At 37.2% G+C, this 24,542-nt stretch overlaps 1 protein-coding gene across 2 annotated transcripts in view; it reads right to left on the bottom strand.

The window, feature by feature from the left end:
- btaf1 (BTAF1 RNA polymerase II, B-TFIID transcription factor-associated) overlaps positions 1-19,713 on the bottom strand; it is a 99,799-nt gene extending 80,086 nt beyond the window's left edge. For both annotated transcript variants that reach the window (XM_051922156.1, XM_051922157.1), the window contains exons 1-3: positions 19,318-19,713; positions 14,099-14,222; positions 13,057-13,171 (exon numbers count right to left, since the gene is read on the bottom strand). In XM_051922156.1, coding sequence (XP_051778116.1) covers positions 13,057-13,171; positions 14,099-14,222; positions 19,318-19,331 — 253 coding nt within the window. In that variant the 5' untranslated portion in view covers positions 19,332-19,713. The remainder of the gene's footprint in view (positions 1-13,056; positions 13,172-14,098; positions 14,223-19,317) is intronic.
- Positions 19,714-24,542: the final 4,829 nt, after the last annotated feature.

Raw genomic sequence — 24,542 nt, 5'->3', positions numbered from 1 at the left:
AATACTTACTTTAATATTTCTATCCGTTACTATCGCCATCTATTGTTGAAATGTAACTATTCTTCATATGAAAATATCATTTCTTAACTAACATAGATTAATTGATCAATTAGTGAAACTGATTATTGATTCATATATTGTCATTGGAAGTGAGTAAGTGTGCAAAATTTCAAGTCATTTGGACAATAGGAAGTGGGTTAAATATCGATTACAAGATTTGTACCAGACAACAAACAGATGAAGTTAAAAGAAGCATGGTAAAATATAACTTGGATGCTTCAAAATAGGCTTAAAGCAAAAGTGAAGCATCAGCCATAGATGCCTTCTAAAGTGTTGTATAGACAGAACAAGAACTAGAATTTCAGCCTTCCACATAGGACAGGTAAAGGGAAAAATATCAAGAGTACAGGAACCAGAGGAAAACTGTTTATGTGCACAAATAATGTAAACCCTATTAATTATGTAAAACAATGAAAAGCAATGATACATATCATCTACACTTGACTATTTGCTAAGAATAGATCTTAATTGCATGGGTGATTAGCACACAGATTATTTAATAAATTGTTTTTAATGCTCCTGTATGGTGTATGGAAGGTCTGAAAACAACTGATAAAATTAACTTCTTTAGCACATTCTCCTCCCCACATCTACTAACCTATGTCTGTTTTACTTGATAAGAGTAAATAACTATCTGCCTTTGTGTGGTTTGTTGAGCTGGGAGGCAGAGGGTGAGTTTTAAGGTAACAGAAGGGGAACAGATAACAGATTCTAAAATATTTTGGCAACATCCAAACACCAATACAAAGTCTTACAGAGCTTCTATTAAAGCAATGTAAGAAACTTCACTAATTTAATCTTAATCAAACATTTCTGTAATACTACATAATGCTATGAACAAAAGGTAATTCTGATGACATCAAAAGCAATGTTTTCCTCTATCAGTCTACACAGTGTTCTATAATTACGTTTTCACTATATATCTGCCATAGTATTGGCTGATAAATGTAATAAAAATTTCTCTCTATTATAAAAGAAAATCTTGAGACACGACTGCTGCCAAGAGATTTTACTCAAGTCCCGCAAGACAAGACTACTGGCAAGAAATTTTTCAAGTCCCGCCCTCCTCTCAACCATTTTCAACCACGCCCACGGTCCTCTTACCTCTCATTCGTGTGAATGCTTTTGTCAGACACAGTTCCTGCGCTCTCAGCTCTTATACATTTTTACGTTTTCCTCAGTTTAAGTTCCCAATAAAAGAAAACTTATTATGTCCAAATCTTATTGAAAAACTCAAAGGGTTATCAACAGAAGAAATGAGTACACGGGCAATCCTAGCACTGATGAAACGATGAAGTCAAATGAATTAACGCAAAAACTGTTGAACGGTTACACGGCAAATTGGTTAAATGCATATCAATAGACTATGCTGAAACAGTTGGTGGTGATGGTGCGGAACTTACAATAGTCCGTAGAATATCTACAACCGCTAACACCCTCTGGTCTTGCACCGGCCGAATTACTGTTTAAAGAAGGATGTATTGTAATGTTATTGTGTAATTTATGTCTGAGTGATGGGCTATGCAATAGGACAAGATTAGCTGTATTCAAAATTGGTCAAACAATTCTGACATGTAAAATTTTAACAGGTGACAAGAAAGGTAATGTAGAACATCTTCCACTGATAACAGACACCAAAGGAGATCTTGATATGCCATTCATATTAAAACTTTTACAGTTTCCCAGTTAGAACAGTTTTTGCTATGACAATTAACAAATAATAGGGACAAACATTCGAAAAAGTCAGTTTATTTATTAGAGAGAAAGAAACAATATTCACTCACAGGCAGTTATACGTGGTGTTGTCACGATGTAAGTCCAAACACGGAATCAAAATTCAATGCAATATTGATGAAAAGTTAATTCAAAAGTAAAAGTAAGTTTAAAAAGTACTTGCATGTCAATTTCAAAGCCAAACAGAATGAAAACATAACGCAATGAATACCTCTAACTCAATATGAAACATAATTTTCTTTCAATTTATTTATTACGTTTTACTAGTGCTTGGCGGTACACTGGTTCATACTGAAAACCGTTTTTTATTTTTGTTATGATATGGATTTTTCTTATACGGCAACACCGGTTTAAATTGCCTAAACAACGTTCGGAATATGGCGCAGCGGGAAACTGTTTAAGGGGGACCTTTTTCACTGCTACATAAAAACACATGCAACAGAGTACATGCATTAGTGGAGGTGTTGCGCGGGGGCTCTTTTTCACTGCTACACCGCTAAACACATGCAACGAAGTACATGCGGTAGTGGAGGTATTGCGCGGTCAAAATGGACAGAGAACATTCCGAAACTGAAGCAGACGATAAAGTTGAACATGATGACACAGAAGAACTTTTGCTGGAAAAAGGAACCGTGTCTGTAGTCTGAAGATACTTTGGATTTAAAAGGTCGGATATGGACCATTATGTTCAAATGTGTGAGCTGCTTCTATACTACTGGATAATACTGCAAGCCAAGTTGTACAGTGGAACCTCGGTTCACGAACATCTCGGTACACGTACAAATCGGTTTACGACCAAAAAGTTCTCCAAATTTTTGCCTCGGTTTACGACCACACACACACAGGCAGCGCGCGTGAGAGAGACACGCGCACACACACAGGCAGGGCGAGAGAGACGCGCACACACACACAGGCAGCGCGCGCGAGAGAGAGAGGCGCACACATACACAGGCAGTGCGAGAGAGAGAGAGAGAGAGAGAGAGAGAGACGCACACACACAGGCAGTGCGAGAGAGAGAGACGCACACACACAGGCAGTGCGAGAGAGAGAGAGACACACGCACACACACAGGCAGTGTGAGAGAGAGAGAGAGAGACACACGCACACACAGGCAGTGTGAGAGAGAGAGAGAGAGACGCGCACACACACAGGCAGGGCAAGAGAGAGAGAGACACACGCACACACACAGGCAGTGTGAGAGAGAGAGAGAGAGACGCGCACACACAGGCAGTGTGAGAGAGAGAGAGAGAGACGCGCACACACACAGGCAGGGCAAGAGAGAGAGAGATGCGCGCACACACACAGGCAGTGCGAGAGAGAGAGAGACGCACACACACAGGCAGTGAGAGAGAGAGAGAGAGAGAGAGAGAGAGAGAGAGAGAGAGAGAGAGAGAGAGAGAGACGCACACTCACAGGCAGTGAGAGAGAGAGAGAGAGACGCACACTCACGGGCAGTGAGAGAGAGAGAGAGAGAGAGACGCACACACACAGGCAGTGAGAGAGAGAGACGCACACACACAGGCAGTACGAGAGAGAGAGAGAGAGAGAGACGCACACACACAGGCAGCGCGAGAGAGACAGAGCTGGACGCATAAGGTATGAAGGCAGTTAAAGAATGCACTGGGCTTGATTTTATTTTCACTTCTGTTTACAGCGATCGGTTCGTAGCGTGCATTGTTGCAATGTCACTTTTCTTGGTGGTTTATTAAATTACGGATTTTTTCAAATGTTCATTTTTTTTCCCTGTGCTTAAAACTCGTTAAACAAATGTTTTTAGCCAGCGGTTGGTAGCGCTATAGTGCAAACTATTGCAGTGTTAGTTTTCTCTGTTGTTCAAGGTTTTCTCAGTGTTATTCAATGTTTTTACATTTAGTTTACTATTACAATGTGCATTCTATGGTTTACTTAACTATATTTGTGCTTAAAAACTTAAAAATATATATATATATTTACATATAGTTTGTATGGTCTGGAACGGATTAATTTTATTTACATACAATCCTATGGGGGAAATTGCTTCGGTTCACAACCAAATCGGTTTACGACCAGAGTTTTGGAACGAATTATGGTTGTGAACTGTACTTGTTTTATTTTTTTTCAATACTGTGTAATGTACCTGGGTACTGTGTATTAGTGTGACGATATGTTGACTTTATTCTCGACATTTCTACTTTATTCTCACCGTTTGTCAAGATTAAAGTCGACATGTTGACCTTATTCTCATAATTTGTTATTAAAGTAGAACATCGCAAACTAAACTTCGTCTTAAAATGAATATTTAATTTACTAGATTTTCTCATACCCTGTCATAAGTTATTTAGCACATTAAATGCTTTGTGTTAGTTCCCGGAGCCATGTTATTCGCTACTGCTTCTTAAATTGACCTCCTCTTGCACTAAGAGGTGGCGCTGGCAGCACACAGAATACATTAATTTCATGATATCCCTGCTCCCTGAACATTTAGAATGCTAAAATAAATACTTGCTTTAATGCATTTCATCATAAAAATTATATCACGTATTAATCATGTGGGGGCACAGTGGTGTGGAGGTTGCACTGCTGCCTCGCAGCAATGGGGTCCTGGGTGTTCCTTGCTTTGAATTTGCATGTTTTTCTGGTGGGTTTACTCAGCGTGCTTCAGTTTCCTTTCAAAGTCATGTAGGATGTGGAGATTTGTTATGCTATATTAACCCTGCTAGTGTATGTATTGCTCGTATTCACCCTGCGATGTGCTGGCGCCCTGTTCTGGATTTGCTCCTGCCTCGCACACAATGCTTGCTGGGATGGGCGCAACCCTGAATGGACGGCATAATTAAACATGTACTGTACAACAAAGATTTTTTTTTTTAAAAAAAAAAAAGTTCTGAACACTCCGTGGTCTAAGTTTATAACTAGTTTTAATTTCACAAACACGTTTATCGTGTGCTGATTGGTTATGTGGAGAAAGAAAAAGGAAGGATAGGAACTGGGGGTTTGGTACGTCATACAGACCACTCATGTAATAAAGAAAGCCCGCTCAGAAGAACATCCACTGAATTCTGTGTTTGTGTCTCCGAACACCAGATCACGAACCCAACATTTACACAATATTTCAGTTAAACCTGTGTGATACCCATTCATACATCCAGTTTTTTGGAGCCTCGTCACACCTGCCATAAAGTTCTCTACACTGAACGTAGACCTGGGGACCCCTTACTGCAAGGGAGCAGCACTACTGCCACACTACCATGCATGTTTAATACCTGCTTTAATACATTTCATCCTGAAAATTATATCAAGTATTTATCTTAGCATTCTAAATGTTCAGAGAGCAGGAATATCATGAAGTGAATGTATTCTGTGCGGCAATCGCTGCTTGTGCCTCCTCTTAGTGTAGAGGAAGTCAGTTTAAGAAGCGCGTACAGCGATTAACAACTGGGTCGGGTAACACTGAACACAAAGCATTTAATGTGCTACATTAACTAATGACGGGGTTTAAGAAAATCTAGTAAATTAAACATTGATCTTAGGATGAAGTTTAGTTTACGACATTCTACTTTAAATTACAAAATAAACTATGAGAATAAAGTGGAAATGTCGAGAATAAAGTCAACATGTTGACTTTATTCTCAACATATAGTTTTTTTTCCCCCGGTGTCCGTATTTTTTTTTTTCTTCACTGTGGCCCTAATATGCTTCCATAGGGCAACACCACAAATAGCATTATAAATGCAAGTTGCAGTTTTATTATTTATGTATATAGCTTAGCTTGAAGCTAGGTCCATATTAATGCAGTTTGCCTTAATGATGGTTCAGTTGGTAAAGATGTCATCACCAAGTTGCACTTGTTTCATTTTATTTTATTTTTATTTGGTGAATACTGTACCGTGTAATGCACCTGGGCTTGAAGTCTTGAAGTAATAGCATTATTACTGAAAGTTGCACTATTATTTATTTTATTGTTATTATTTATTAGTTTAAATATTATGCAGTTTAATGATGGTAAAGTTGTTTAAAAAGTCACTTTAACGTGTCAGTCGACAGAGATTGTTAACATTAACAGAAAGTGTAGTTGGTTTACAAAAAAAATTTACTCTTTATTCCTTTTCTAAGACATGTTCAGTGCTTTTGACAAGCACCTCTGGATATTTTACTAAGTCTAAATGCCTCTTTGAATGGTTGAAAATATGTTGCCAAAATTTTAGTTTAAGTTGTTTGCAAAATTTGTTCAATGAAAAGGTTCTATATTTTGACTACAACTGTCATGCAATGTGATTCCTTCTCTTCATTAGTGCCACCCTCTTGAAAACTATCACTTTATGGGGCCATGCAAACCTGTATTGATACCTGTGTGCACATTAAAATGTTTTTTTTGTGCAATGTACAATTCTCATGACAGTGGAATAGGTTATTCTTAGCCAGTCATTGCAGCGGAAAATGTGGTTAACATCCACTCATGCATGGGAAAAAAATACCATCCAATACCATGAAACCGGTATAATTTTGAAAAATACCGTGATATAGAATTTTGGTCATACAGCCCAGCACTACATTTTACTATTTTTTTTATTATGGTTAATTACTCGCTGTAATGTAAAATAGTTAGTTCTATTATGCATATGTAACAATTCCCATGAAAATAATCTGTTTAACACTAGAATTACCAGAGCCTACGAAAAAACTCGTAAATCTGTCCCACCTTAAATCGCGTCTTAAATCCGTTTGCACCTCTCCGCCAGAGTCCTTTGTCATCTAAATGTGCTGATAAACAAAAGCTACTAGCAGCCAGCTATTCCATCCCCCCACCGACTTAGAATGAACTTCTCCTAGCTCAAGCCTTGCCTTGATTTGATTACCTGGGATTGAAGTGGAGTTTTAGAGTGGAAATAATTCTAGCGTTATTTGGAATACACGCATTTCATGTGTGTTCCATTTCTATAGTAGGCTGTGCAAACACATTTTTAAAACAGAAACGTTTTTCATATTCTAATAGTAAATGACAAAATGTAGGCATAAACTATATAACGTATGAAGCCTGAAGTCCATATATCAAAGAGACACTTTCACAAAAGGTACAAATAAGAGAACACGTGCGCTTTCATTCAAAAATATATATAAAAAAAAAGCCGCGTTAGCATGCCGCATTGACAGTCTTACTACAACTGCCGCGGTGGCGTAATGGTATCAGCTCCTAACTGCGAATCAGAGGGTGGCGAGTTCAATCCCGCACGGCTCCACTTCGAGAAATGAACTGCTTTTATTCTTACAATTTTAGAATAACAACATAAATTTGATTTCAGTCTGTAACAGCCGGTGTAACTTATGATACTGGTAAAGGTTAGCTTTTTTTTTTTTTAATTCACTTTTCATTCTCGCAGTCGCATTCAGAATCAATCCATACAACCCCATCTGACACAGCTGGTTTCACATAAATAAAAGTGCACTTTTATTCAAGACTATAACTGAAGAATAAAGAAAGCAAGTTACAGTCGGTGGTTGATACAACAGCTTGCGTGGTGCAATGTTAAGAACTGCCGATTTCCGATCCGTGCTATATAAAATCATCACATTCAAATATTAACAGTTCCCACACACCCAAGGTCCGCCATTCCTACATTTACGACATGTGTACTTGTTGCAGTGTACACACCTCTCTGTGCTATGGTTCCTATTACAGTGAATGAGCACCTGACACTGTACTTTCTTCCCTGGGGGAAGCTGAGGTCTTAGAACGGAAGTTTGTTGATGCTGTATCATCTTTTCTTTTTCCATCGCCTTTTCCTGTAAGAAGCGACGACGAAGTTCCTCTGCAAGGTGAGCCATGAACACTCTTCTTTTCTCAGCGGACCCCGTGCATGCCTTATACAGTACGTGTGCGTTCATCGCTGCTAGGTCAAGGATGTTGTAGAACACAGCAACCGGCCACCTGCGTGTTCCTGTTCGCACTGAACAAGCACGCGCCTTCTGGTCCATGATGTCAACGCCACGCTGGGGAAAAAAGAAAGACAAATATATGTGACATTTTGAAGAAATCATTTTATCACCAGAATAGCACCAGAATACTTCGTCACATTAATATTTTTTTCATTAGCATACCTTCATGTGGTTGTAGTCTGTGACCGTGTTTGGTTTTTTTTTTTTTATCTTGCCCAATCTCCACATCATGGTGCATTGTGCTGAGAATGCAGACAGACTTCATCTTTTTGGGCACATACACTGTCAGCATGGCACTGGGAGATCTAAACACCAGCGTGGAGAATTGTTCGTGTACTGAACTGACTTTAGCTGCAGGTGGAAGTTCCCGTTGCACTTTATTCATGGTGCCAAGCAGAGTTGTATTGCGGTGCAGCAGTCTATTAGCCAGCGAAAGTGACGTGAAGAAGTTGTCAGTTGTTACGGTTCTGCCTTTTTGGATTGCGGCAGATTTGGAGACAAAGTACATGTGCAATGCCACTCCTTATTTAGGAAAAGATCCCAGTCGTCCCACGGGAGAAAGACTTTCCGAGTCTGTGGTCATAAAGCTTATGGAGCCATTTCTGGACAAAGGCAGAACCGTAACAACAGACAACTTCTTCACGTCACTTTCGCTGGCTAATAGACTGCTGCACCGCAATACAACTCTGCTTGGCACCATGAATAAAGTGCGACGGGAACTTCCACCTGCAGCTAAAGTCAGTTCAGTACACGAACAATTCTCCACGCTGGTGTTTAGATCTCCCAGTGCCATGCTGACAGTGTATGTGCCCAAAAAGATGAAGTCTGTCTGCATTCTCAGCACAATGCACCATGATGTGGAGATTGGGCAAAAAAAAAAAAAAAAAACCAAACACGGTCACAGACTACAACCACATGAAGGTATGCTAATGAAAAAAATATTAGTGTGACGAAGTATTCTGGTGCTATTCTGGTGATAAAATGATTTCTTCAAAATGTCACATATATTTGTCTTTCTTTTTTCCCCAGCGTGGCGTTGACATCATGGACCAGAAGGCGCGTGCTTGTTCAGTGCGAACAGGAACACGCAGGTGGCCGGTTGCTGTGTTCTACAACATCCTTGACCTAGCAGCGATGAACGCACACGTACTGTATAAGGCATGCACGGGGTCCGCTGAGAAAAGAAGAGTGTTCATGGCTCACCTTGCAGAGGAACTTCGTCGTCGCTTCTTACAGGAAAAGGCGATGGAAAAAGAAAAGATGATACAGCATCAACAAACTTCCGTTCTAAGACCTCAGCTTCCCCCAGGGAAGAAAGTACAGTGTCAGGTGCTCATTCACTGTAATAGGAACCATAGCACAGAGAGGTGTGTACACTGCAACAAGTACACATGTCGTAAATGTAGGAATGGCGGACCTTGGGTGTGTGGGAACTGTTAATATTTGAATGTGATGATTTTATATAGCACGGATCGGAAATCGGCAGTTCTTAACATTGCACCACGCAAGCTGTTGTATCAACCACCGACTGTAACTTGCTTTCTTTATTCTTCAGTTATAGTCTTGAATAAAAGTGCACTTTTATTTATGTGAAACCAGCTGTGTCAGATGGGGTTGTATGGATTGATTCTGAATGCGACTGCGAGAATGAAAAGTGAATTAAAAAAAAAAAAAAAAAAAGCTAACCTTTACCAGTATCATAAGTTACACCGGCTGTTACAGACTGAAATCAAATTTATGTTGTTATTCTAAAATTGTAAGAATAAAAGCAGTTCATTTCTCGAAGTGGAGCCGTGCGGGATCGAACTCGCCACCCTCTGATTCGCAGTTAGGAGCTGATACCATTACGCCACCGTGGCAGTTGTAGTAAGACTGTCAATGCGGCATGCTAACGCGTTTTTTTTTTTTTTTTATATTTTTGAATGAAAGCGCACGTGTTCTCTTATTTGTACCTTTTGTGAAAGTGTCTCTTTGATATATGGACTTCAGGCTTCATACGTTATATAGTTTATGCCTACATTTTGTCATTTACTATTAGAATATGAAAAACGTTTCTGTTTTAAAAAAGTGTTTGCACAGCCTACTATAGAAATGGAACACACATGAAATGCGTGTATTCCAAATAATGCTAGAATTATTTCCACTCTAAAACTCCACTTCAATCCCAGGTAATCAAATCAAGGCAAGGCTTGAGCTAGGAGAGAAGTTCATTCTAAGTCGGTGGGGGGATGGAATAGCTGGCTGCTAGTAGCTTTTGTTTATCAGCACATTTAGATGACAAAGGACTCTGGCGGAGAGGTGCAAACGGATTTAAGACGCGATTTAAGGTGGGACGGATTTACGAGTTTTTTTGTAGGCTCTGGTAATTCTAGTGTTAAACTGTACAGCAGCTTTCCCATACCCAAACAGCAGATCCGCGAAGTGGTTAGCACATAGCGCCCGCCCAGGGGTTGAAGAGGGAAGTGAGCAGTGCCCCCTAGTAAATTAAAAATAATAAGATTTGAATTTTAAAAGAACAATATTTAAATGATAAATGACTGAGACGTATTTGCAATTTAGTTTTGCATCCAAGTAAAAAATGTTGCACTTTCATGATGAGTATGCTTGTTAACAACAATTCAATTCAGAATATAGTGTGGTGTGAAATACTTGTTAATTTCAAATCAGAATACACATTTAGTCAGATGTAAATTAAAAAAAAAAAAATCTGGTGGACTACAAAAGAGGCAAAATGTCCCAGGGCATCTGTAGTAGTCTGAATTTAAAAAGGAAAATGTCTTTTTTTCTCAATTTATCAGTTTTAGCAATAACATGAAAGCTACCCAAGCAAAAATAAGCTGTTCTTGAAGTGATAAAAATAAAATATCAGTCCTAGGGCACTCCAACTTTTTTTTTTTTTTATGTATTTTTGAAACAATTTACTTATTACAGACACCGCATAACAGACTATTACAGACATGGACAAATTTGTTGGTACCCTTACAGCTCAATGAAAAAGCGCTACATGCCTCCTAAAAAGTGTTTAAATGAAAAACAAGTGTCCCATGTATACCTGCCTGCCTTTGATATGTCATTGAGTAAAAAGCAAAGCAAGTGTGAAAAGAGATCAAATATTGCTTATTTTTCAAAGAAATTCTAAAATGGCCAGGACACTTTTGTTGGTACCCCTAGAAAAGCACCAATAATTGTATTAGATCAATTTTTCAAACTAGCCATTTTCTTTAATTAGTGTCACAAGTCTCCAATCGTGCAACCAGTGGGCTCAATGGAAGAACCACCAGAAAAACGAAAAAGCCTGACTGGAATTTGCTAAAATGCACATTTGACAAGCCACAATGCTTCTGGGAGAATGTCCTTTGAACAGATGAGCCCAACCTGGAGCATTTTGGCAAGACACATCAGCTCTATGTCCACAGATGAAAACATGAAGATTTCAAAGTAGGTATCGTGTTCTTTTCTTTGAAACATGGGGGAGGCACGGTTATGTTTTGGGGCTGCTTTGCTGTGTCTGACACTGGGTGCCTTGAGTTGTACAGGGAACAATAAAATCTCAAAACTATCAAGATATTCTGGAGTGAAACTTACTCCCCAATGCCAGAAAGCTCTGTCTCAGTGGCAGGTCATGTATCCTCCAACAAGACAATGATCAAAAAAAGAACAAAATCATTGGACTATTCTGAAGTGGGTGTCTATGAGCCCCGATTTGAATTCTATTGAACATTTACGAAAAGAAATAAAATATGCAGACTGGAGAAGGCACCCTTGAAACCTGGCACAGCTGGAGCAGTTTGCTCTGGAAAAGTGGGACAGATGCAGATGTCTTATTCAGAGGTACAGGAATCGCTTATTTGCAGTATTGCCTCTATAGGTTGTGCAACAAAATATTAGGCTACGGGTCCCATCATTTTTGTCCATGACATTTTTATTTGTGTTATTATTTGAAATATTCTGTTGAATCAAAACTCTAAAGCAAAGTCTGATTTCTGTTAAATATGAAATTAACAATGACAGGTGCCAATTAGTTCTGTCAGTTTCAAGTTATTTCAGAGATAATTGTGGGTTCTTCTTTTTGTGGAGAGGTATCAACAAAGTTGTCCATTTCATTTTAAGTTTCATTTACAGTTCTTTTAGCTACTTTTTTATTCTGGAACGACTTGGATAGCAGGAAGGTGTACTGGCCAAAATGAAAAGTGTAGGAACATAAAAAATATATCTGACCACGCTCATGTAAAACTGAGCCCACTTACTCCAAATATTGGCTAGGAAGGAGGCAGCCTTTGACCAGGAGTCCCAAGTATGGCAGGAACTACCACATCACATCAATTTAAAGTCACCAGTTAACCTATGAAGAGGCTCACCCCAGAGTGCCTACCCAGAGAATGCTATTTAATCCATCTTACTCTTTACAGTCTGATATTTAGGACTGACATGTCCGTTTTATCTTAAATGCCGACACCTGCATATTAATTGGCACATATTCTAAATGTAAAAAATATTACATTTAGGGTGAGTAAAATGAAGTAAATGTCCACTTTTAATTGACATCTTACTTCTATTCTGTCACTGTTAAAAACTGAATTCCATTTACTATGCAATATTTTTTGTTAAAGTATTTTTCCACCTCTATTTTAACTCTGTGTGTTGAAACTCATCAGGGGATGCTTTTAAAATCCATTCTCTGTTTATTTACAAAATACAGCAATACTCTAGTTATTTGGCTTCCTTTTGGAGTTTTTTTTTTTTTTTTTGGAGCGTCATTTTAGTTTAATCCTGATACTCTGTATATCATTTAATTATCAGTATCATTCCTGGTGGCTCCGTAATCCGTATTAACCCCTACTTTCTCTTCTGTTCTTTATCCGGTTTTCTGTGGTGGCGATCTGCGCCACCACCAACTGATCAAAAAACCGTGATGTCCCTACATTGGTGGATTAAAGGCCAGAATTACACATGACCATCATCATCAAGTTTTTCCATGTGAACCCTGAATACAATGAGGACTGATTAAGGTAATTTATGTTAGGTAGAATGCCTAGAGGGGGCTGGGTGGTCTTATGGCCTAGGAATCCCTGCATATTTTATTTTTTTCTCCAGCTGTCTGGAGTTTTTTTTTGTTTTTTTTCTGTCCTCCGTGGCCATCGGACCTTACTTTTATTCTATGTTAACCCTAATTCTATTTTCTTATTTATTGTGTCTTTTTTCTCTTTCTTCATCATGTAAAGCACTTTGAGCTACATAATTTGTATGAAAATGTGCTATATAAATAAATGTTGTTGTTCAAAGTGTCATGGCAAATGCAAATGACAATTTGCGGGGAAATGCTTTTTAGGGTGTAGTAATTTTCATTACCTTGTTTAACCTTTGGAGTTGGATTCCACTCTGGAACATTCTTCACAATGGCCTCTACTGCTTGACCTGCTGCAACACGGGTATCCCAGTTAGAACTTCTTAAATAAATTAAAACCTTTGTGGGATACAAAAAGACATGTCAATTTTTAGGATTTAGAACCTTCTTTTATTAAAAAAAACTCTTAGAATCAATAAAATACAGTTATTCAACTGTAGTCCAGGAGAGACAGATTTTTATTGTAAATGATCTCTTAATCCAACATATATTATCATACTCCTTGCTTAATTAACTTCTTGCTTACTAGTTTATACATCTTATAAAATATAATATGTATTTTCTAAACAACATCATCTGCACAATAAACAGGACAAGTTTAGAAAACATAGTCACCATAAAGTTAGAAATTAACACTGCATTTATATAATTTTCAAATCCTGGATTAATATCAAAGGATCAGTGAAAACTGGCTTTAATCTGCAGTGGACTGGTAATCCTTATAGTAGACTGTCACAGCTCTACTTGTTCTTTCTCAATGACCTACTTTTTACTGAATCATTTAGGAAGGAAAAAAAAAAAAAAACACTATTAAACTAGACAACAAATATATGCATCAAAATGCAACAGAATTATTTAAAAAGATCACCAACATACTGCTACATTTAATTAAATCTGCTTGCACTCAAATAATTTGAGTGTAGATGTGGTCTATTAAACAAAATCAGTTCAAAGCTGAAAATAACCTGAATTGATCCAAAGCCGCTATGATTCCCCCAACCCCAAATAAGAGGAAACATTCCTGACTTAATTAATTACTAGAAAAGTTAGTAAATGAGAAGTTCCAATAAAAAAGAAACTTTTACTTAAGAGAAAGAGAACCAGGAAAGCCCACAATTACTGCAGCCCATTGGAATTCAAACTGTACAATCTTATCATGCAGAGTACTCTTGACAACACAACAATAATAAACTGCAGCAGAGGATTTAATACTAATTGAAACATGGATTAAAACATTCATGTAAGCAGTTGACATGCTCAGCTTACTTTAGCTAACAAATTGTTCAGTTCATGCGGATGCAGTTTGACAACATCTCCTAGCTGTTGAGCAGCAGCTTTTCTCGTCACCGGTGTGGTCCCAGTGTCCAATAAAATAAACAACCTGTCAAGTCTGTAAGTAGAACAAATAAAGAAAACAAATGTGCTTAAATGTAACTTACAATTGCATCATGTGTTTTTGTCTCACTAACATTTAATTCACAAAGTACTAAATACTGTATGATCAATTAGCTGACTTAGTCTTGACTTATCTATTGATAGTACACCTCTAAACAAATGACATGAACCATCAAACTGTGAACAAAAAAGGATAAAACTGTTGCTGTGTTTCAGGCTCCCAAAAATAGACGAAGAACTTAAAAAAACAAACAAAATTACTAAAGTTTACCAAGAATCACAGAAGTATTACTAATTTCTTGAAGACATTTCAGCTAGACTATAGTATACAGTGTTATGATCAGTCTTTAATAAATACAAAGCATAAAGTAACAATTATAGCCAGATATTGTGAACATTCATCTATTTTTGTGATCCAAGTTATAGTCACAAAAAAGCCAGATTGTATCCACATAGTAGTCAGTCTTTAATAAATACAAAGCATAAAGTAACAATTATAGCCAGATATTGTGAACATTCATCTATTTTTGTGATCCAAGTTATAGTCACAAAAAAGCCAGATTGTATCCACACAGTAGCCTGTGCAGGAACCAACTCTTAAAGTTTTATTCATTTAATGCAGGGTTCACACTAAATGTAAATCAACTCAATTAAACTAAGCTAATAGAATTTTCTATACATTTCCTGCAAAACCATAAAAATGTTGCAGGTTTACTTGCCAGCATTTGGATTTACAATAACTTTATCAAAACAGCCAGACAATAAGGAAACAAAAATAATATCTGAGTGACTACAAAGAAAACACAGCATACTGTATATACAATATCAGCCAAACCAGTAATCAAATTCATGAATGTTACACTCACTATTAACCAAAAATTTGCAATATAGTTTACATATGACAACATCTACAACCTGCTGATGATCTTAAGAATTAAAAGATAAGTTCAGTGTTTTCCAAATCAAAGTTATTTCCTCACAATCACAGCATCTATTAATCTGCCATAAAAAATAGCATTGAAGCATTTTTTTTTTTAAAGTTTATAAATACTTTGTCTATTCTTGCATAGTACAATGGGGTTTAAGGGTAAATGAATCTATACATAAATGAAAAAGCCTTAAAAGTTTATGCTTTTATTTATATTATTTTACATGACAAATTAATATATGCCATGACTGTTAAAAAAATAACTATGAATTGAAAAATACTGACTTTATTTAAATAGCACACATTTACACCATCTAATTTATATGAATCTACATATTGTACAATATTATGTTGATTCTGTGCTTTTATTAAACATAAACTGTTATTTTGCTTTTGAAGCTAAATTTTCTAAAGAGGTTTTCAAATGCCTCATATGTATAATATAACACAATTACTGTGTATGATGGCTTTAAAAAGAAATGTAATGTGAAACACAGAGTATTCTTATTTTGGGCCAAGTTAACAGTATATACCTAAATTGTGTGGGTATCCAATTTCCTTTTATTTTGTTTCATTAATAACTACCTAGCAATTCTGCCAGATTTAGTATTGCTCTACTTTTGTCAAACAGTTTTCTTTTTCTGGCCAGGATGGTAAAAACAGATAACTGCCTAATTTTATTTATTTTTTTTTTAATCTTCTGAACCCACATTAACTAATGTGGGGATGTCTGTATGATGATGTCATGTTCACCAATGTCCATATGGCCTTTCTGCAGGTTCCACTCCAAATTCCAAAGATATGTAGATAGATAGATAGATAAATACTTTATTAATCCCAAGGGGAAATTCACATACTCCAGCAGCACCTTACTGATACAAAAAACAATATTAAATTAAAGATTGACAATAATACAGGTAAAAAAAACAGACAGTAACTTTGTATGATGTTAATGTTACCCCCCCCCGGGTGGAATTGAAGAGTCGCATAGTTTGGGGAAGGAACAATCTTCTCAGTCTGTCAGTGGAGCAGGACAGTGACAGCAGTCTGTCGCTAAAGCTGCTCTTCTGTCTGGAGATGACACTGTTTAGTGGATGCAGTGGATTTTCCATAATTGATTGGAGCCTGCTGAGCGCCCGTCGCTCTGCCACAGATGTCAAACTGTCCAGCTCCATGCCAACAATAGAGCCTGCCTTCCTCACCAGTTTGTCCAGGCGTGAGGCGTCTTTCTTCTTAATGCTGCCTCCCCAGCACACCACCGCGTAGAAGAGGGCACTCGCCACAACCGTCTGATAGAACATCTGCAGCATCTTATTGCAGACGTTGAAGGACGTCAGCCTTCTAAAGAAGTATAACCGGCTCTGTCCTTCCTTACACAGAGCATCAGTATTGGCAGTCCAGTCCCTAAGGAGCAGAGGTTGGATTGTGTTGAAGGCACTAGAGAAGTCTAGAAATGATGATAATGCTTTTGACACAAAGGAAGTAACGAGTTACTATAGTACTATAGATTCACACAGCTCCTTAATGTTTCAATTGGCCTCTTTGGGCACTTCCAGACAAGCTTTCTCTTGCCTGGGTATCAACTTTGGAGAGAAAGAATGACTTTTGTAATATTCTGGTGCTGCTATATTTCTTCAATTTTTAATGGTTCTCTTTGGAGCACCAGGACATACATAATGCCTTCAAAATTCTTTTATGCTGTTCTCCAGACATGATCCTGTACAAAATGTATTTTCTTTACACCTTGTAGCACAAGAAAATTACCTTTTTACATTTAGAAAGCAACATAACATTACCCAACTTGCTTCTTCTAACTCTGAATGCAGGGTGATTTGGACAGCGGTTCAGAAATGTGCAGCAAAGTTATGATGCATTGAAATATCTTAATAAAGGACATTTTAGTAAGGGTGTGTAGACTTTTGTCTCTCACAGAAGGTCTTTACTGTTCTGGGGCTTCCCTGCAGTGCAGAACAACGTGCATTTTTGGATTATTCTTCTTTCTTTAAAACCATAGTTTGTGGGTATGCACTTTCAGGAAAGGACATATGCTGAAAATGTAAATTACATAAATGAACAAAGGCAATTTTATTTAAAACTGCTAAAGACTCATGTATGGGTATTTGTTTTCATTTTATCAGTTCTATGTACATATAAAATCATGGAATTTGACTTCTGGTTCTTTAAGTTAGTATTCAAAAAGTGTCATGAAGATTCTAAACCCAAATGTATGTGTAAAATAAAATTTAGGAAATGCAGTGACAAACATCAAACCTACATACTTCATTTAATCACAAATTTTCTACATAATTGCTACTAACTGATTTAGCAATGTTAAGGAATCTGTTTTGAGTGTACTTAATATTTTTCATCAACAGGAAAAGTATGCTAGCACTTAAAAGTTAGGGACAACTATCATTTCTGGAGTTATTTCTGGGTCCAAGGATAGCTGACAAGATCAAGTCAAAATTCAGTATTTGCCATTGGATGTGTGTCTGTCAATCGAGCATTATATCTTTGCAGTTGCCTACATTCACTGTCTTCATCTGGCATATTTCTCAGAATTATATTTCAAAAAGGCAATGTAAGTATACAATTTCTTCACAGTAGTTGTGATGATACCATGAAGAAAGAACTGGTCTGCTTGCATTGACTGAGCTGAAAGAAGGCCATCTTTTCAAATCTTTTCTTGGGATGGTAGAAGCCATTAAGGAAGTGATTATAAAATAATGACTAATGACCAATAATATACATCATTCACCAGCCCAGACATGTCAACTCAATGAAGCTATGAGATATGATCACAACGTTGTGATGCTTGCATGCAAAAAATATCACTCTTCTGTTTATTTAATACATTAAGAAATTGGTGATGGATCTGTTCTCTAAAATTTAAACAAATGCTAAATAGCAAGATGCTCCACAAAAAATAAAATAGAATTGAAAAATACAATATATTCAAAAGGGAACAACTACTTTAATAGCATCTATGCATGTTGATTTAACATACTAAACACTTTATTTTTACTATAATATCATCTGTCCAAGTACTTCACAAAAGCATGAAATAGACAAAAAAACAGTAAAGAGAAATACTGAATCAATTTAAATACAAATATACAACAAAACCGTTACTTTCATCTGATAGATTAACATTTTTTATACCTTAGCCAGCTACATACTGTACTTACTTGTTAGTTTAACATACTGTTGTACAAGTATTCTTAATTTCTGTTCACGTTCAATATAACAGCTATATCGGAGACTAAAAGAAACTTTAAATCAAAGCATAAGAGTAGCTTTTATTAGAATTTCACGTTTTTCCTAAGGGTTGTCAAAACAAACAATTTGAATAATTTGTTAACACTGGAGCAGAAAGTGAGTGGGTATATGCTGGGCAAAACTGGGCAGAAAAAAAACACACACACACAACATGGTCACAAAACTTGAAGATACCACACAGTATTATTTAAACTAAAAATAAATGTGTAATATTTTATTTATATATTATTATTTTTACACACACATACTTTAAAAGTTAGCTCAACATTGTGGCCAAATGGTTCTGTATCAAATTATGATGTCTGATTTACAATTTGAGAGGCTACATAAGTCCATTAAAACCTAGGAGTGTGCTAAAGAAAGCAGTACGTTAAAAACAAAACATATGCTGAAACTGAAATTAAAAAGCACAACTGGATAACACTGAAAATTAACTAGTTTCATTATTTTTAAGTAGTGTTTAAATATTAAAAGGAACCATGTATGTGCTTAAAAGATAAAATAATTAACAAAAAAAAATTCCAATCAAGTCTTCTTAAGTGAGGATAATGGCAAGAATGGTGACGAAGAATTAGTTAAACAATGTGGGTGAACCGTGATATGACAGACCGATCAGACGTTTAAGCAAGTACTTAGAACAAATGGTATATTTTTAAAAGCATAACTCCGATCTGTGCCCTCTTGTTCAATTATTTGGAATCCACTGAAAAGGATGGAACATATAAACAAGATGAATATCTAAACGAAGTGTAAGGCTTGAAAAAAGCATTCCTTGCCAAGAAAGCATATAAAATGCAAAAAAAGGACAAATGTTACTGTAAGCGAACCCCATAAACATAACAATACACAAGTAAAATAAAGAAGAGTACAAACGAAATCCCACCTTGACACGGCCATTACCAATGCAGTGAGTGAAAAAAAAATTCGATCTTGCTTGGATTTCTCAAAGACAAAAAATCACCATGTGGGGCCCAGCACTACTCCTTTTTTTGTTAAGCTGCAGCACGGCGGTGCTGAGGTCTTAGCACTGGTATGGCAAACGAGAGGCCCAGCTCCAGCGAGGACCATCCACCTTCAGGATGGTAGCGATCGGGCTGCTTTTAATTCATAGCCTTGGATAACATGTTTCCTTTCGATCTACCTAAAAGGAATGCCTAAAGTTAAACTTTCAGCTATTTTTTGGGGTTATTAAGAAAACAACTTTATCCTTCTGGGCAGGACCTAATACTACATTTAATCCGAATTAGAAATAAAGAGTAAATTTGATGTTCACTGGAAAGAACCCAGAAGCCTGGTTTTATATGAGGAGCCATCTTGCATTTATTCTTTCCTCCATCGTAGCCTCGCGGTGATTGGTTACATGGCCTAACCCGGACCAATCAGAACGCACGTTTCATAGCCACACGAAAGCAAGCTGTCTAAAAGGGATCGAGCGCTGCGCATCTACCAACAATACGAACAACTTCCGGAACACACTTCCGTTCTTTTTCTGTCATATTAAAAGTGGTAGGTGTATGTGTAACATGTCAGTCTGTCGTATGTATGTACAGTATATCTGTATGTATGTATCTATCCAGGGATCACATTTCCCTGAACATATAATTAGTTTGTCTTTGGTGGCTATTTTTTTTTTTTTGGAAAGTTGGTTGATGTTTGCATTTTATTTTATATTACGTAAGTCTGTCTTCTGCCAAATGCTAAGATGCCTTTTTACAAATCTAGTTGTGTTTATCTTCCACACATGTTCATTTTATTTTGTGCCCTTTCGGACATTGCTATAAAGAAATCTGTAATTGCCAATTCCTTTGTGAACTCTATTTGGATACAGTGGACAATTTAATTTCATTTTAAAATACAAAAAAATGCGTCTTTATAGTTTCAACAGATAAGGTGTCCCGACAGATTACTGACCCATCCCACCACTGTTCTCATCAGTATCACACAACCTTTTCCTACAAAGTTGAGTTTTATGAACCCATTCCATTTCAAAGTTGTTGTGAATCTGAATTCATAATTGTATTTATTCTTCTGTCTTTAATCCTAAAGTCAAAGGCATGTTGAAAGCAGTGAAATTTACAGATTTTATCAGGAAACGATGTATTCTTCTGGGGGAAAAATTGTAACATCTCACTGACCAGCTCTCTCATTGTACATAGGAAATGATTCTACAAAGGTTAATTTTATATGAAGTACAATTTGATAACCTAAATCATACTATTTGAATATATGGTATATATAATAGTTTTCAGGGTTTTATATATTTAAAATTTTAAACTAGGCAATGAAACTGTGCACTAATAAATCAACTCCCTTTTTGTTTTTTTAATACTATGACTCTTTTGAGGTGTATTCTGGACTACAGCATGTATAATAATGAATTTAAATATTACTTGGGTTTTTTTGTACAGTAGTTTGAAGCAGATGATCTAACCTGATTGAATTAATAAAAATTATGTATCAATGCTTTTAAAACGTGTTTGATATAGCAAATGCAGATTGTGGTTTCATATACTGTATCTGTCAGTGCACATCCTGTGTGGAGTTTGCATGTTCTGCTCATGACTGTATGGATTTTCAGCAAGATACTGTGGCTTTCCTCATGAAGATGAGTACATTAGGCTCTGGTATATAGACTGTCTGCATTTTCAAAAATATTTTAAATTTTGCTGTCTCAGAATTAGCTTTCCTAACAGGATGTTTTTTGTCATCTTCTCATGTTTACTTGTTATTATCATATATCTGTAATATAAGTGTAATAACACTAGCATAGAGCCCAGAGGGACTAAACCAATAACTTTAGTAGTCTTGATTGATTCTGAGAAAAATAAGATTTAGACAAAATAAAATCAATGGGTAAACTCTTTAAAACTATTGTACAGAAGCTCATTCTTTTTAGTAATTTTAACCACTTCTATATGAAAGTGTTTAATATTAGGTTTAAAACTAACTCAAAAATCTGTTTATTTCAATTCATCATTGTCAAGTCTCTGTGTGTTATATTAATCCTTCTTTGCTTATTCACATGTTTGAGAAGTGCAATTACACATCTGTTTTTGTTCATGGCAAAATTAATGTTTCCAGGGCGGGCTCTAGCTTTTTTGCTACGCAAGGTGAAGCCATAAATGCCCAAACCATATACCCCTGCCCATTTAGTATGACACTTTAATGAAAATCTTATTTCATAAAATGATGGATTATTTTGAATTTTTTCTCTTTGAATTGTGTTACTTATATAACATTTAGTTTTAATCTGGTAGTTTAAATTGATTATGAATCAATTTATATATTCATGTTCATGTAGGGCGGCACGGTGGCGCAGTGGGTAGCGCTGCTGCCTCGCAGTTGGGAGACCTGGGGACCTGGGTTCGCTTCCCGGGTCCTCCCTGCGTGGAGTTTGCATGTTCTCCCCGTGTCTGTGTGGGTTTCCTCCGGGCGCTCCGGTTTCCTCCCACAGTCCAAAGACATGCAGGTTAGGTGGATTGGCGATTCTAAATTGGCCCTAGTGTGTGCTTGGTGTGTGGGTGTGTTTGTGTGTGTCCTGCGGTGGGTTGGCACCCTGCCCGGGATTGTTTCCTGCCTTGTGCCCTGTGTTGGCTGGGATTGGCTCCAGCAGACCCCCGTGACCCTGTGTTCGGATTCAGCGGGTTGGAAAATGGATGGATGGATGGATGGATGTTCATGTATGCATTTTATGTGGACTATAGATGTTTATTTGTTGTAATGAATCTCACAAACCTTATTAAATAATACCAAAAGAAAATACCAGGTTGCAACAGGCAGTAGGCAAATGAATGTAAATTTGAAATTTGAACAGAACATACTTTACTTAAAAATGTTTAGACACAAGTAATATATAAATATAACAGTATAACATAATACTAGATAGGTTACATTTTGCAAAAAATACCATTTCTAAAATATATATATATAGTAGGGGGCTCTGCCCCTGCTCACTTCACTCACCAACCCCCGGGCGGGCGCTATGTGCTAGCCACTTCACGGTTCCGTCGCTTGCATATGGGGAAGCGGATGTACAATTTAAGCAGATTGTTATTTTCATGGGAATTGTTACATATGCATAATAGAACTAACTATTTTACATTACATCGAGTAATTAACCATAGTAGAAAATGTAAAATGTAATAAATTAAAAGAAAATTATGTTTCATGTTGCGTTCGAGGTATTCGTTCCGTTATACGTTTTCATTCTGTTTGGCTTTGAAATTAACATGCAAATACTTTTTAAATTTACACTTTTACTGTAAAACTTCAGTAAAAACAATACAGTAATCCCTCCTCCATCGCGGGGGTTGCGTTCCAGAGCCACCCGCGAAATAAGAAAATCCGCGAAGTAGAAACCATATGTTTATATGGTTATTTTTATATTGTCATGCTTGGGTCACAGATTTGTGCAGAAACACAGGAGGTTGTAGAGAGACAGGAACGTTATTCAAACACTGCAAACAAACATTTGTCTCTTTTTCAAAAGTTTAAACTGTGCTCCATGATAAGACAGAGATGACAGTTCCGTCTCACAATTAAAAGAATGCAAACATATCTTCTTCTTCAAAGGAGTGCGTATCAGGAGCAGATACTGTAATGTCAGAGAGATAGAGAAAAGCAAACAAACCAATAGGGCTGTTTGGCTTTTAAGTATGCGAAGCACCGCGGCACAAAGCTGTTGAAGGCGGAAGCTCACACCCCCTCCGTCAGGAGCAGAGAAAGAGAGAGAGATAGAGAGAGACAGAGTTTGTTTTTCAATCAAAAATCAATACGTGTCCTTCGAGCTTTTAAGTATGCGAAGCACCGTGCAGCATGTCGCTTCAGGAAGCAGCTGCACAGAAGGTAGTGTGGACACTTTTTGTGACTGAAGACAGAGAAGAAAATTAAAATTAGTAAAAACCTTTTATTGATACATACCAGACAAGGGTAAAATGACAGAGAAATACAGTCCTAGGACACCGCACTTCATCTGCCTCAAGCGCAGATATCCTTGCTCTTTTATACCTTTCTAGTCTCCTGATCGTTGACCACGTAAGCAATAAAAATAGCGTCCTGACTCATTTTGTATTATTCCAATTGGTAAAGTCCTTACCCTAAAGGTATATTTTCTTGTCACACACATCATTGAAAGAAAACTTCCAGAAAGTATATATGCTTTTTGTCACGTACGCAAAACACAAACAAGTTTGATCATTCTGTCCTATTTTCTGTACTTACACACATACATTTTGTTCAATTACATCATTTTATGTTTTTACACTCCTCCCTTTTTGAACAAAATGATGTGGGCAATATAATTAAATTGAAATGGTTGATGAAGGGGAAGGGGGGGGGAAATCGGATGGGGAGGAGAAAATGGAAGAAGCTATACGAGACATGTGCTCCTCATGTAGCATATATGCCCTTTCCATAGAGTCGGTAAAGTACTTAGATAGAGATCACCACCCACCACCCATCCTTGGGTAGCCTGAGAGGGTGCGGGTAACAGTCAACAGAGGGTGCGGGTAACAGTCAACAGAAAAAGTATTTTTAAGATAGCCATTTCTTGCAATGCGATGCGTGGATCCAGGCAGGCAGTCCTTCAACTTTCACGGCATGTGGTGTGGATAGAAGAATTTGGAATGGTCCTCTCCACCTAGGCTGATGCCAGTGTTTCCTCCGAGTATCTCGAACCAGGATCCAGGTGCCCAAGGGAATTGGTAAATCCTTAGAAGGTGGGCTGGTCCTCCAGGCTTGATTAACCTGCGTGTGTACTTCCTTCAACGAGGTTCGGAGACCTGCAAGACTAGAGAGAAGATCATTGTCCACAGTATGCAAATTCACATTTCCTACAACCATGCCAATGGGCATGGGACGTCCGGTCAGAATCTCAAACGGCGATAGTCCCAGTTGTCGGTGTGTCCGTCCCCTTAGTCCCATTAAAGCTAAGGGTAGTGCATCCGGCCATGATAAATTAGTTTGTTCACAAATTTTTGCGAGTTTAGCTTTTAAAGTGCCATTGCATCGTTCTACGATGCCTCCGCTTTGGGGATGGTATTTACAATAATGGTGCACATTAATTTGGAGCCAGGTGGTTAATTCATTTATAACGGAGTTCACAAAATG

The sequence above is a fragment of the Erpetoichthys calabaricus genome, chromosome 2 (genome assembly GCF_900747795.2).
Source record: "Erpetoichthys calabaricus chromosome 2, fErpCal1.3, whole genome shotgun sequence".
NCBI classification, from domain to species: Eukaryota; Metazoa; Chordata; class Cladistia; order Polypteriformes; family Polypteridae; genus Erpetoichthys; species Erpetoichthys calabaricus.
This window is presented reverse-complemented; position numbering and strand designations above follow the sequence as displayed.